The sequence below is a fragment of the Eulemur rufifrons genome, chromosome 2 (assembly GCF_041146395.1).
Source record: "Eulemur rufifrons isolate Redbay chromosome 2, OSU_ERuf_1, whole genome shotgun sequence".
Classification (NCBI taxonomy): domain Eukaryota; kingdom Metazoa; phylum Chordata; class Mammalia; order Primates; family Lemuridae; genus Eulemur; species Eulemur rufifrons.
In genome coordinates, this window is record NC_090984.1 from 4,017,082 (window position 1) to 4,032,019 (window position 14,938).

At 53.7% G+C, this 14,938-nt stretch overlaps 1 protein-coding gene across 1 annotated transcript; it reads right to left on the minus strand.

The window, feature by feature from the left end:
• Positions 1-4,853: 4,853 nt before the first annotated feature.
• Positions 4,854-8,439, minus strand: NXNL1 (nucleoredoxin like 1). The gene is made up of 2 exons (XM_069465363.1): positions 8,114-8,439; positions 4,854-5,166 (listed from the first exon to the last, which is right to left on the minus strand). Exons 1-2 carry the CDS (start codon positions 8,437-8,439, stop codon positions 4,854-4,856), a joined length of 639 nt encoding a protein of 212 aa, XP_069321464.1.
• Positions 8,440-14,938: the final 6,499 nt, after the last annotated feature.

Genomic DNA, 14,938 nt, shown 5'->3' on the forward strand with positions numbered 1-14,938 from the left:
CCTGCCTCTACTAAAAATAAAAAAATTAGCCCAGTGTCGTGAGGCTCGTCTGTAGTCCCAGCTACTGGGGAGACTGAGGCAGGAGGTTGCAGTGTGCTATGATCACGCCACCGCACTCTAGCTGGGGAAACAAAGCGAGTCCAAAACAAATAAAAAATTAAAAGAAAGAAAGAAATTTTAAATAACTCACTTTGTTATTTGATCTCAACTCGGGGACCCTGCCCTTGGCTGCGATTTCTCCTCCACTCACCTCCTTCAAGGGTTGGAGGAAAGGTTGCTTCCTCCACGACGCCCTCCTGGGTCTCTTCCCCAACTGGCACACCCTGTTTTTCACACAACACTTTTTAAAAATTGAGGTAAAATTTACAGAACATAAAACTAACCCATTTTGTTCAGTGGTTTTTAGCACATTCACAATGCTGTGCAACCACCACCTCTATCTAATCCCACAACATTTCCATCCCCCCAAAAGGAGACCCCCCTCCCCATCAGCAGTCACTCCCCATTCCCCTCCCCAAGCCCCTGGCAGCCACTAATCTGTTTTCTGTGTCTGGGGATTTGCGTGTTCTGGACACTTCATATCAATGAAATTCCGTGCTGTGTGGCCTTTGGTGTCCGGATTCTCTCACTCAGCAGCGTGTCTCAAGGTTCATCCACGTGGTAGCAGGTGTCAGAGCTTCATTCTTTTTCATGGCTGAGTGACATCCGATTGTGTGGATGGACCACGTTCTGTTTATTCGTTCATCCGCTGATGGGGATTTGGATTGTTTCCGCCTTTTGGGCAAATGTGACTGATGCTGCCATGAACGTGCATGCACAAGTATCTGAGTCACTGCTGTTAATTCTTTTGGGTAGTGGAATCTTAGGAATGGAGTTTTGGGGTCCCAGGCTAACTTTAAGTTTTTGTGAAACTATCAAACTCTTTTCCATTCTCGCTGCATCATTTTACATCCCCACTAGCAACGTAGGAGGTTTTATTTTTTCTCAATTTTTGCACATCCTCACCAACATTTGTTTCCTCCTCCTCCTTGATCGGAGCCACCTTAGTGGGCGTAAAGGGGTATGTCATTGTGGCTTTGATTTGCATTTCCCTAATAACTAATGATGTTGAGCATCTTTTCATGTGCTTCTTGGGTGTTTGCATATCTTCTTTGTAGAAATGTCTATTCAAGTCCCTTTTTAAAAAATTTCCAAGTATTATGGGAGTACAAATGGTTTTGGTTACATGGATTGCTTTTGTAATGCTCGAGTCAGGATTATAAGTGTGCCTGTCACCCAGATAGTGTTCATTGTACCCACCAGGTAGATTTTCGCCCATCTCCTCCACCCACTCCCCCACTGCTTGATTTGCTTGGGGATTTACTTCCCTCTGTGCACACGGGTGCTCATCAGTTAGTTCCAATTGAATAGTGAGTATCTTGGTGTTTGTTTTTCCATTCTTTAGATACTTCGCTTAGCATAATGGTCTCCAGTTCCATCCAAGTTTTTGCAAAGGCATTAAGCCATCCTTCCTCACGGCTGAGTAGTACTTCACGGTATACAAATACATTTTGCTAATCCACTCTTGAATTGATGGGCATTTGGGTTGTTTCCACATCTTTGCGATTGTGAATTGTGCTGCAATAAACATTTGCGTGCAGGTGTCTTTTTGCTAAAGCTATCTCTTTTCCTTTCGGTCAATACCCAGTAGTGGGATTGCTGGATAAATGGTAGATTGGCCAAATCCCATTTTTAAGTTGAGTTGTTTGTCTTTTTGTTGCACTGTAGGAGTTCTTAAAACATTCTGGATATCAAGTCCTTATCAACTGTATGATTTGCAATTTTTTTCTCCCATTCTGTCTGCTGTATTTTCACTGTCCGTTTTCCCGAAGCAGTTTGTTCCTTTCGCAGCAGCGCGAAAGGTGCTTCCCTGAAGTCGGCAGCCCCCTGCTGGGGACCAGCTCCAGGAAAGCAGGTGTCTGTCTCGGCTGTCCACCACTGTGTCCCCATGTCTGGGACCGTGCTCAGCCCCTAGCAGGCCCTCAATAAATGTTTGCTGAACACAGGAATGAATGTACCGTCTTGCACTCCTGCTCTGGAATTCTTCCAAAGCGTGAAAAATCAAATCTGCAAATAGTTTCAAAGGTAGCACATTTCTGCTAGACCCAGAATATCAAGATGAATGAGGTCAAGGTGGCCTCCTGTGGGCTGGCCCTGTGCTAGTGCATTCAGACCTGGCGGCAGCCCTGCCCTGTTATCGCCTGGACTTTACCAATGAGGAAACTGAGGCACAGAGAGGTGCAGTGACTCCCTAGCTCACACAGTGCTGCGGGCAGAGCAGGTTTGCAGCCCAGCAGCCCGGCTCCCACTCACTGCTCTACACGCCTACTCAGGCACCTTACAGATTTCACTGGTTTGGGATTTTTCAGGTCTCTTTTCAGATTTTTGGAGTCAATTATTTTTTTCAGGTTTCAAATTTTTGCTGTCTACTGAGAGGAGTTTGTGCCTTATAGATAAAATGACCCTGGGGGAGATTATGGGGTGACCCTTCATCCCCAGGTGTTCTCCTCCTTTGCTGTGTGGCCTTGGGCAGTCCCTTATCCTCTCTGGGCCTCCTCATCTGTAACAGAAACCTGTTTATTCACTCACTCATTCACCAGGCCTACGCCCAACATACCCACTCTTTCATCTTGCTACAGTTAGGGTGAATTTTCCATGTTTTACAGGTAAGGAAAAGTCCCAGATCGGGGTGGCTGTGTCTCAGGAACTCATTTGGATCAGAGGCCCAGCTCTGTGCCGGGTGTTGGGGATACGGAGATGTAAGATACTTTCATTTATTCATTCAGCAAACATTTATGGAGAGCCCCCCTCGCCATGGGCCCAGCTCTGGGGACCCAATGGTGACCAAGACAGTCCTGATTGCCCTTCAGGGGCTCACAGCCTGGTGGAGGAGGTGCAAACATACACTAAACCTGCAAGTAAAAGGACAATTCCATAAAATGGCCAAAGGTCATTATGGCACTGTCTTAGGTTTCACCATTATTTGTTGGGGCTTGGCGGGGAGGGACACAAATACTTATCCTTTGTGTGGGGGGTGACTCTCTAGTTTGGGGGTGTCTGGCTTCAATTTGGAAAGTTATATTAACCCTGCAAGTGGGCCCCACGCTCATCTGCCTTGGCCATTTGCCAAGCTGTGCTTTCTCATTACAGCACTGACAGGTGGGCTTGGGGATGGGAGCGGGTGGGGGAGGTGGGGAGGGGGAAGCTTGGAGAGTGCCGGCAGCCTGTCCAGGTAACACAGCCCGACAGGGACAGGAAGTGGACTCCGCCCAGCCTCACCGCTCAGGTGGCGAAGACTGGCCGCTGCATGCTGGCTGGAATAACATCAACACCGTTGACAAGCTGGGTGGCCTGTGATTTGTTCGAGAAGGGTGATCTGGTATTAGGTACAGAGAATTTAAGTGCCATTATCACACGGGGTCTAAGGCACCCATTTCACAGATGCAACTGCTGAGGTCCAGAGAGGGCTGGAACCTGAAGCAGCAGGCGACATCACAGTCCTGAGCCTCATTTTCCCCGCCTGGAGATTGGGAGTGGAGGAGAGAATGAAACGAGGCGCTGTGGTCCAGCATCCAAGCCCCTCTGGCCTCCCGGGGCCCCCAGCCTCCTGCCTCCCATCAGTCAGATCCCCGCCTACCGCAGTCATGCCTGTTAGTTTCCATGGAAACGCGTGGCCTCCCAGGAAACCCTTTTTGGAAACCGGGCACAAGAGGAGTGGTTGACATAGCACAATTTGCCTGTTAGGTACCCCGCCCCGAAGACGTGCCACCCCAAACTGCCGCTAGGGGGCGCCAGAGGTCGCCCTCCCCTGCACGTCCCCAAGCGAGCACCTGCTCGGCCTTCTTAACTCACCTTGCCAGGTAGGACCTGGCCTTAGTTTCATTTTCTAGAGGAAAGAAATGAAGCTTAGAGAAGGGGGGTGGCCGTCTCCCAGTCACAAAGCCGGCATGGGGTTCTAAACTGAGTTTCCGATTTCTATATTCTGCTTTCTCCCCCGGGGAGCCCCGGGGTCCGGCAGGGGCGGTGGAAACCTGCGAGAGTCGCGGCCCTGGCTGGCGGGCCGGGCCCCCGCGCACGCGCAGAGAGTACCGCGGTGCATCCCGGGTAAAACAGAAATCTGCCGTTCCAGCACGGCTGTAGCTGGGCGGACGGAACTCGGGGCAACGCGTCTGCTGCGCGACGAAGACCGCACTTGCCGGGGCCATTTCTACAGTTCGTTAATGTACGACGGGCTCAGCGTTTCCAGCACGTTTATTCGATTTGATTTTGCATTTTCCCATTTTTGGAGTCAGCAACCACACCCGCTTCCCCAGGTCTCAAAAATATTTCTAGAGATCTCTGAAAGCTGTCCCTACTTAAGCGCCCCGGCCCGGCCCGTGGAGAGAAGACGAGGACAGGGCCCTGGCGGCGAGAGGATGTCGCAGAACAGAGACCCCCCCCCCCACGCCCCATCCTAGGTGTCCCCAGACCTCAGAATCCAGACATCATCCCTAGCCCCCACCACTCTGCCTTCCTCCCCTGCAGCACGGGAGCTCGGAAGGGCCCCCAGCTCCTCCGGCCTTTGGGTGCGTCTCGGAACGGAGACGGCTCCCCCACCGCTGCCCAAGTCCAGGGCGCAGTCCGCCTTCCTCCTGGGGGGTGTCAGAACTGTCCCCTCTCCTCTCCCCGCCCTCCACCCCCAGGGGCTCAGGGCACGTTCCCCTCCCCCAGCCTGCCCGCCTGGAGCGTGGGGGGGGGGACTCAAAATTGCCCCCCACCAGCCCTCTCTCCCCATGGACCCGCCACCCCTGCAGTCATGCGTCCCCGCCAGAGGGTCAGGACAGTCCTGGGGCCCCGTCCTCTGCCTCGCCCTCCCCCCTGGGGCCGCCCCCGCCCGGGGTCGCCTTCTCCACGCGGTACTTGCGGCGGCGCAGCCACTCGGTGAGGCTCCGCGGCACCGCGTCTTCCAAGTCCTCGGGCGGCAGGAAGCTGCGGTCCAGCACCTCGGCCGCCTCCTGCCAGTTGGCGAAGCAGGCGGGGCCCAGGCGCTGGATCTCCTCGGCCGCGTCGCGCGTCAGCACGTCCCCACCCGGCTTGAGCACCACGACCGCCGGCAGGCGCTCCACGGAGAACTGGCGCCCGAGGTCCCTGTGGGGCGGGCGGGTCGGTCTGTCCCTGAGCCTGAAACCGGGGCGCCCCAAGTCCCTCCTCCCTGTACTCACTGGGCGCCTTCTGTGTGCACTGCCCGTGCCTGCCTGGCACCGGGCCCACGGGAGGACCAGGGCGGGTCCAGAAGCATCGGCCTCCGAGCCGTGCCTCCAACACCCCGGGCGTGCTGCAACCTCAGGGCCTTTGCACCGACCATGCCCCTCACCTGGAGCACTCTCCCCAGACATCTGCACGTTGAGACCCCGGATCTGACGACGCCACGGCACTCTACCCCGGGCTACAGGGAGACTCTGTCTGGAGACCTCAGATCGTGCAGACCCCCGAGCTCTCCTTTCCTCCTGCTTTGCAGGGGTTGCCCCTCGTGCCTTGCAGCAGCCAACATATCGTATAGTTTATTCATTCCTCCTTATCCTTTTCTCCCACACCGGAATTGCAGACCCACAAGGGCATGGGTTTCTGCTGCCGTTCGCTGATGTCCCTAGTGCCCGAAACAGGGCCAGGCAGAGCGCAGTGCTCAGGAAACGTGTCCCCGATGGACGAAGGAAGGAAGGAAGGAATGAATCCAGATAAACGCCACAGACAAAGGGCTGTCTGGTCAGAGGGAGCCTCTCCAAGGAGGTGATCTCTGAGCTGAGATCTGTGGGATGCGGGGGGCACGGGGAGAAGGGTGGTCCAGGCCGAAGGCACAGCACACGCATGTCGGAGGGCAGCTGGGGCACAGCACTGATCACGCAGGCCCTGGAGGGTGATGCTGAGGGGTTTCGATCTTGTTCTATGTGCTACTCATTGGAAGCCAGCGAGAAGCTGTCCACAGCCCCAGAAGACCCTGCACCAAACATCCAGTACTGGCTGCCAAACTGGGCCCATCATGGTCCTTTTTCTTTTTTCTTTCTTTTTTTTTTTTTTTTTTGAGACAGAGTCCTGCTCTGTCGCCTGGGCTAGAGTGAGTGCCGTGGCATCATCATAGCTCACAGCAACCTCAAACTCCTGGGCTCAAGCGATCCTCCTGCCTCAGCCTCCCAAGTAGCTGGGACTACAGGCGCATGCCACCATGCCTGGCTAAATTTTATATTTTTTGTAGAGACGGGGTCTCCCTGTTGCCTAAGCTCATGGACTTGAACTCTTGCCCTCAAGTGATCCTCCGTGTCGGCCTCCGGAGCAGCTGGGACTACAGGCCCGAGCCACCGTGCCAGGCTTCACCCAGGATTCTTATTTTCAGCCTGTTGGGTTCTTGGGTGGCCATTTTCCAGGCTGCCAAGAAAAGAACACATAGTACTTGCAAAATTCCTCAGGAGGAGGTTGCCAGATTTAGTAAGTAAAAATATGGGACACTCAGTTAAATTTGAATTTCAGATAAACAATGAATAATCTGTTAGTATTCATTGGGACATACTTACACTACAAAATTATTTGTTGTTTATTGGAAATTTAAATTTAACTGGGCAACCTTTATTTTATCTGGCAACTCCAGGTGTGGTGGCTCATCCTGTAATTCCAGCACTTTGGGAGGCCAAGGCCGGAGGAGGATTGCCTGAGGTCAGGAATTCGAGACCAGCCTGGGCAATATAGTGAGACCCTGTCTCTAAAAAAAAGTAAAAACATAAATTACCCAGGCATGGTGTTCACCTGTAGTCCCAGCTACTTGGGAGGCTGAAGTGGGAGGATCACTTTGCTTGAGGCCAGGAGTTGGAGGCTGCAGTGAGCTGTGATTGCAACTCTGCACTCCAGCCTGAGCGACAGGTCAAAATCCTGTCTCAAAAAAAAAAAAAAAAAAAAAAAAACCAGGCCTGGTGGCTCTGACAACTCTACAGTTTCAAGGGGGGGAAGCTGGCAGGATGGGACCGCCCAGATAAGTTACTATTCTGGGTGAATGTTTTGTCGAGAGGACCCTGTCTCAAACAAGATCAGCATTTGTCTTTGATGCCCTTCCAGCTGGTGTTTCTGCCCCGGGGAGGAAAAAGTTACCAGTTTGGGGGGAGCAAACTCTTCAGCTCCAAAGGGCAGCGGGAGTGAGCCAGTGTCCACACTGATCATTTTGGGTGGAGAATGAAAGTCTCCATGACCCGAAGCTTCCAACTTGAATAACAAAATGAATGAACTCGGTCAAATGTCATGCAGTCTGCCGCCCACTTTCAAGTGGCCCAACACAACTACACACACAGATGCACACACGTTGCCAACGCAAATACGGCAGAATGTTAACAATTGCCGTGGGCTTCATTGTGCACTTCTTTCAAATTTTGCTATGTCTGAACATATTTTGCATAATAAAAAGTCACACTATAATACTGTTTTTTGGGCATCTCTTTGAATCCGACTACCTCTCTCTCAGCTCTAATGCCCACCATGGCTCCCTGCTACTCTGAGGATCATGCCCACACTCAAGGTGCCTCTGCTCCACTGACCTCTCACACCCAGAAATTGCTTACAGTTTCCCTGCACTGGCCATTCTCTCTCTGCCGGCCTCTAAGCCTCTGTCTGTGCTGTGCCCTCTGCCTAGAAACTCTTCTCTTTCCTCATTGTCCACCCTCCTCTCTTCCATGTTCTTGGGGTCTCTCTTTAAAGCCACTTTCTTGGGGAAGCATCCTCTGACCTTGAACCTCAGCAAGGTTTCCCCATGGTATTTCCACTTGGCCGCCTTCCTTTGTCCTCCAGAGCACAACTGCAGTTTGCTGCTATATATTTGAGTCTTTGTTTCCCATGCGTTGCTCTCACTAGGCTATAAGCTTCCTGGAGGTGGGACGGAAGCTGGCATATGCACCCCACTTTTACCCCCAGTTCCTGGTCCACGGACTGGCCCATAGGCACTGCTCATTCACTCTTTCACTCTGGATGGAATGGATGAATCAATATACAAATGCTTCACTTTCAGTGGAGATGCCCCCTCCTCCAGGAAGACCTCCCTGACCTCCCTGCCCCACCTCACCTCCTCAGGTCATCCTCGAAGGGCAGGAAGAGCCACTTCTCGGGCATGTCCCTGAGGAACAGGTCCTGCTGCTCCTCTGTGGGGTCCTGAGACACATACACTAGGGCTATCTGGGCCGCCCGTAGCACGTAGAACTCATCTGTGAGCCGCACGAAGAAGTCCTTGAGGATGGGTGCAAAGGCCTGGCACTCGGGACAAGCCCCAGCGCCGAAGAACAGCAGCACGAGCCGGTTCTCCAGCCTGCGGCTGAGCTCGGCCTCCGTGTCCAGCTCGTCCTGGTCGCTATTGTTCCGGATCAAGACTCGGCCAGAGAACAGGGAGGCCATGGAAGCCTCAGCTGGATGCTGGGGACAGCGCGGAGGGACCCCTCGTGGTGTGGCCCCAGGTCTGCTGGCTGGCTTCTCTCCTAGGAATAGAAATCTTTATGAAGCCGGCTTAGGACTTCACTAATCTACCTCCACCTTGACCTGGTTCTGGGGCACCTCCAAGGTCAGGGGGCGGGGCTCCCTGTGTGCCCCTCTGTCTCAGCAGAGAGCCACAAATGCACTCAGAAAAATCCACAGGATTGCAAAGGAAGCCGATCATCCTGACATACAGGTGTGAAAATATTCTATTAAATTGTGATATAAAAACATACATGCTTCTTCATGAATGCATTAAGTAATGTGGATTGACAGGGGCTCTGCTAATCACTGTGATGACTAAGTCGAGATGAGTGTCAGCGATATTTTGAGGAGTCACCTAGGACCAGGATGTGCTATGAAATTATCTTTGATTTCCATGGGTGACAGTCCCAGGGCTGGCCAATGCCTGCATTCACAGTGAGAGGACATGCTAAATTCCACCGAGAGGTTAATGAAAATGAACATGTATTTTTTTTTCTCCAGCCCTCCAGCTTCTGTCTGGCCCACACACGCCTTAACATTCTCCTGGAGTAGAAAGTTGATAATCAGGGCCACAGTATTTTGCAGTTCCCCGACCCCGTCAAGAGGTGGAGACCAGTTTCTCTCTCCTTTAATCTGGGCCTGGTTTTGTGACTTGCTTTGACCAATACAGTGTGGTAGAAGGTGTGAGTTCCAAGGATGTCTTAAGCATCCTTCCCCTCAACCCTCCTTTTTTTTTAAAAAGAGATGGGGTCTCACTATGTTGCCCAGGCTGGTCTCGAATTCCCGGCCTCGGGCGATCCTCCTAACCTGGCTGTGCCTCTTGCTTTCTGCTGTCAGAACTCTGCCTCAAGACCCCCATGTAAGGAAGCCAATCTAGACCAGCGCCCTGCTCACCTTGTCTGTAAAGGCCCTCCTGGGAAAGGGAAATGTTTTTGGCTTTGCAATCCACGTGGTGTCTGCTGCAACCGCGGCCTCGAATGTTGAAAGCAGCCAGAGACAACGTGTAAGTAAATGTCTGTGTCTGTTTTCTGGGGCAACTTGTACCTATGGGCACAGACCACTGGATCGCACAGGATTTTCACACGTCACCTATATTAGTTGCCGTCTTTTTCTTCCCCGAAATGTTCAACGATGTAAAAACCATTCTGGGGCCGGGCACGGTGGCTCACGCCTGTGATCCCAGCACTTTGGGAGGCTGAGGAGGGAGAATGGCTGGAGATCAGGTGTTTGAGACCAGCCTGGGCAACATAGCAAGACATCATCTCTACAAAAAATTTTAAAAATTAGCTGGGTACAGTGGCACACACCTGTAGCCCCAGCTACTCCAGAGGCTGAGACAGGAGGATCGCTTGAGCTCAGGAATTTGAGGTGACAATGAGCTGTGATGGCACCACTGCACTCCAGCCTGGGCAACAATCTCAAAAAAAAAAAAAAAAAAAAAAAAAAAAAAAGAGAGAGAGAGAGAGAACCTTCTACAGTGTTTATAAGCTCCTTGTGTTCTCAGAATAGTCCTACGAGTGAGGCACTGAGTCTTGCAGAAGCGATGGGTGTGGCCAAGTCATCTAGTGAGTGACATTTGTCAGAGTGCACATGTCAGTGTCATCTGACCCAGGCTTTCATCTGTCCCAGCTTCCAAACTGCAGTGCCCTTGACATTTGGGGCAGGGTCGTTCTTTTGCAAGTGGAGGACTGTCTTGTACACGGTAGGACATGTAGCAGCATCGCTGGCCTGGACCCAGTAGCACCCCTCTACATCACGACAATTAAAAACTGTCTCCCGATGTTGCAAGTGTCCCCAGGGGGCAGAACCACCCTCCACTGAGGACTGTGTCTCTAATCCTGTCTCGTGTTGCGGTGGTTTGATGGTGGCCCTCCAACAGGTAACTCCATGCCCCGACCCCAGAACCCGTGAATGGGACTTTATTTGGAAAAAGGGGCTTTGTAGACTTAATTTAGTTGAAGATCTCAAGAGGACATCATCCTGGATTATCTGGGTGGGCCATAAATCCCATGACAAGTGTCCTTATGGGAGACAGAGGAGGAGACACGGGGCCAAGAAGCCCCTGTGAAGATGGAGGCAAGAGTGGAGTGATGTGGCCACAATCCAAGGAAACCTAGGCCCCTAGAAGTTGGACGAAGCAAGGAAGGAGCCTCCTCTTAGAGCCTCCAGAGGGAGCTCAGCTGTTCACCTTGATTTTGGACTTCTGGCCTCCAGAACTGTAAAAGAATAAATTCCTGTTGCTGTAAGCCACCCGGGCTACAGTACATGGTTACGGCAGCCCTGGGAAACTCACACCCCTCCTGTGGTGGGCATCTGAATTCACCTGCGAGAAACTGTTCACTCCTACGCAGTGTTCATATTCTACTTATAGTGAAACCCCCAGGCTAAGATCTTGTGGCATTTTATTTCAATATTTCTTCTTTTGTCCTGTTCTTCCAGAAAGTTTCAAGGGCTGTCTTTGCTGTGGCAGGACCCTGTGATCACCCCGGGGGACAGGATGGTGGCCCACTAGGAGCCAGTGCATACCGGATGATCAATAAATGCACAGCTCCCAGGAGGAGGAAGGAGGGCAGTCTCTATTTCGTAGAGACAGGGTCTTGCTATGTTGTCCAGACTGGTCTTGAATTCCTGGCCTCAAGTGATCCTTCTGCCTCAATTTCCTGGGGCTAGGACGACGGGTTCTCAGTCCTTCCTCTGAAATCCTTGGGGAAGCCTGTGTTTTGGAATTGGGACTTTTTTGGGGGGGGGTGGAACTGGGGACAGATGCTGCTGTATACTGCATGAAGCCTGCTGGCACTCAGAAAATAGCATTCCACGATGAAGGCCTCAGAAGCAAAAGTTCTCTGACCTTCTGCCTGCCTGTCTCTCAGTCCTGTTCTCCCCCAGGGCAGGTACAGAAACCAGAACCCCTTTCCCCCAAGCCAGCCATAAAACCTCACAATATTACTTTAACTTTCCCCCTGCCTTTTTGTGTAAAAACTGGCCTTGAAAACATTATCTGACCTACTTTGTTTGACTGCAGGGCATAAAACCCCCATCTGAGAGAAGGTCCTGCCCAGCACCCAGGAGGAAGGAATGCATGCTCAGAGTGGCAAGAAGAATCTAGACATACAGGCCTTGCTACATTTCCGCACTTGGTCTACTAGCATTAGCTCATACCCTTTCTGTCCAAACATATTTCACACAGCTGTCCATACTTTGTTAAACCTAAGCATAAAGACAATTTCCCCTGTATCTTTTCAAGTTGATTTTCTGTGAAACTCCGGAGTGGGAAGGGAACTTTTCCCTTGGCCCCTAGAGGTCTGGGGCAGCCCGTAAGCAAGGGGATTAATGGGTATAAAAAAGCATAATTGTTGGGAGGATCGCTTGAGGCCAGGTGTTCAAGACCAGGCTGCGCACACAGCGAGACCCCCTCTCTACAAAAAATTTAAAAATGAGCCAGGCGTGGTGGTGCGCACCTGTAGTCCCAGCTACTCAGGAGGCTGTGGCAGAAGGATCGCTTGAGCCCAGGACTTGGAGGTTGCAGTGAGCTACGATGATGCCAGTGCATTCTAGCCCGGGCGACAGAGCAAGACCCTGCCTCTGAAAAAAAAAAACAAAACGCATAATTGGCCATGAAACAGCCTGGCTCAGCGCAGGGGAGGTGGTGCTGCCAGTAGAGTTCTGGGACCACCTTGGGAGACAAACTGGGTTTGCAAAGCTTCTCGGATTTGGGGACCAAGAGAGGTCGAGAGAGGTGGAGAGAGTTGGAGAAGACAGTTTGGGCAGGCTGCTTAGTCAGAGCTCAGGCAACCTGGGAAGATGGAGGGGAGGTGGGGAGGGAGGACAGAGAGGACGGAGGAGGAGGGACTGAGGAAGTTGGGTAAGAGCCAAGGGAACTGGGGCAAAGGGGAGGAGGGAGAGGAGAAAGTTAGGGAAGGAACAAAGGGGAGGGGCAAGGGTGGAGGGAGAGAAAGAAAGAGAAGAAAGAGGAGGGGACAGAGGGAGGGACAGAAAGCCCTGAGCTGGCATGTGTGGATGCATGAATCTCAACCCCAAGCTAGTGTGACAGCTCCAGTCCTCAGTTTCTTAACCTGTCAAATGGGTGATCATAGTCGTGCTACCCGACAGGGTAAGAATGCAGCCGTGGTCACTGGCCCTTGCTGATTCTTCCAGGCCGGGAAAGTAGCCGGCCAGTGGCTGGCTCCCCGCCTGTCCTCCGGATCTGCCACCTCGCCCCCCATTCCACCCGCCACCCCAGGCTGCCCACAGTGACCCATGGCAGCCAGCGTGGGGGGTGAGCGCCTGCCCAGCCCTGTCCTCCAAGTGGTGCTGGAAGCAGGCTCTGGCCGCCTCCCAAGGAGAATGGTGGCCAAGCTGGGCAGAAAACAACCGGCAGCTGGATGGGCAGGGGGGTAGAGGAGGGGAGCTTGAAGGCAGGGACCCAAGGCAGAGGCCCGCGTGGGCACAGCACAGGCAAGGGCCCAGGACTCCGCAGAAACAGAAGCCCAGGAGGGGCCAGACCTGCTTGGGCAAGGTTTGGAGTCCCCGACTGCCTCCCGAGTTTCTGGAAGCAAACAAAGGAGCAACAGAGACTGAAGGTCTTAGTGCAACTTCAAGGTCGGCCTGAGAACAGGGCTGGGTGCGGCCAGTCCAGCGCTGGTCAGGAAGAGGGCTTTGGTGCCTCCAGGTGAGCACTTAGGGCCCTGGGTTGCAAATAAAAGACACCTCGTGTGAGTGCACCTAGGAAGGACCAGGACCTGGTGTGTGCATTTTGTCTTCCCTGGGGCTCCTGGGAAGGAGACTTGACATTTAACTGACAAGGCTTTGGGATATGGATTTAGGATTGTAAGGCTGGTGGCAGGCACCCCTCCCTTCCCTAATGAAAAAGAAGCCCCTCCTATTCCTCAATACCCACCCTAAAACTAAAACAAATTCCTCACTCCTCCCACCGACATCTCCTGGCCAAAGAAGCTCCCATCCCCCATCCCTAAAAACGTATATAAACCCACTCAGACTTCTGGATGGGGCGGCTTCTCTAGTCCCACTCGTGGGACTGTGAGGCTCGCCCGGGTCCCTGGGTCCCTCTCTCGGGGACTCCTTACCCCCACCCGGGAGCGCTCCAATAAAGCCTCTTTACTTATCCCTTTCAACTCTGCTCGTCTTTCTCTGGCGGCTACTTCAAAAAAACTTCACAAGGATTAGCTGGGTCTTTGGACTACTTGTTTAAGACTGAGGCCACTAGGGTGTGAGTTTAGCACTTCCTGGGTCCCAGGAAAGTATGTTTTAAACCAAAGAGGCTTTGGGGCTTGGATTCAGAACAAGTGGAGGCAAGAATCCAACACAGGCGGGCGTGGGTGTGAGCTGCTATTTTTCTGGTCCCCGGGGGTAGGGATCCCGCATGCCACGCAGGGGTGGGGAACCTGCGGCCTTGGGGCAACAGGTGGCCTTCTGGATCCGAATCCAAACTTTGTTCTGTGAAGTTTCGATTCGGTTGAAGGGAGGCACCTGGGGATCTGGGGAACCACGTGTGGCCTTGAGGCGGCAGGAATGTCCCGCCGAGCCACAACCACCCCCCGCCCCCGGCTGCAGAACACACGTGTCTCCTAAACACGCGGGCAGAAGGAAGGGCGAGGCTTGGTTGCCATGGAGACAGAGGCCGTCTCCGGCGGGCTGCTCTAGCCCCTAGGTCTCTTTAGCCGTCGTCTCTCTGGCCCGAAGCACCTCGGTATGGCCGTGGCCTCCGGAAGGGGGTCAGCCTCGGCTGTGAGGGCAGAGGGTTTGAGCTAGACAGGTGGGAAGAGGGCTTTTGGGCGGGGCCTAGGTGCTGGGTGGGCGACAGCGAATCCCGGCGAGTGGTGACTGAGCCGAAGCCTGAAGGCGGGGCCTGTGCCGTGGGTAGAACCTGAGCCTGGGAACGCAGGCTAGGCCCGGGGCTGGGGGCGGGGCTTGAGCGGAGGGGGCGGGGTCTAGTTCAGAGCGGGGTGGGGGGTGTGCTTACAGGCGGGCCCATAGACCATTAGAGGTGGGGCCAGGCTCAGAGGGGGCGGGGCTATGGGAAGGTCTTGTGCTTGTGGGCGGGGCTAGGGACCTAACCTGGGGACGAAGCCCGGTGAGCGGCGAGAAGGCCGGATGGGGAAAAGCGAAGGATCCGAGGCTGTGTAGACTCGGGGACAGGATGTGAAGGTGGATTCTGGGATCGAGGACAGCAGCTAGATTAAGGCATGGGGCGAAGCCTGACAGTGACCGACGGTGTGGAAGTGCTGGCTCTGTGGGCGGGGCGTGTTGTAATAATTGGCAGGGACTCTTGGGCCCAACGTGGGGTAGGGCGGAACCGGAGCAGGACACGGCCAATCCCAGGCCGAGGGGCGGAGTCTGGCTCGGAGAGAGCCCTCGGGCTAGAGCCGCGGCCCGGGGGCGGAGCTCACCCTGGGGGCGGGGTGGGCCCGTCCGGAGCGGC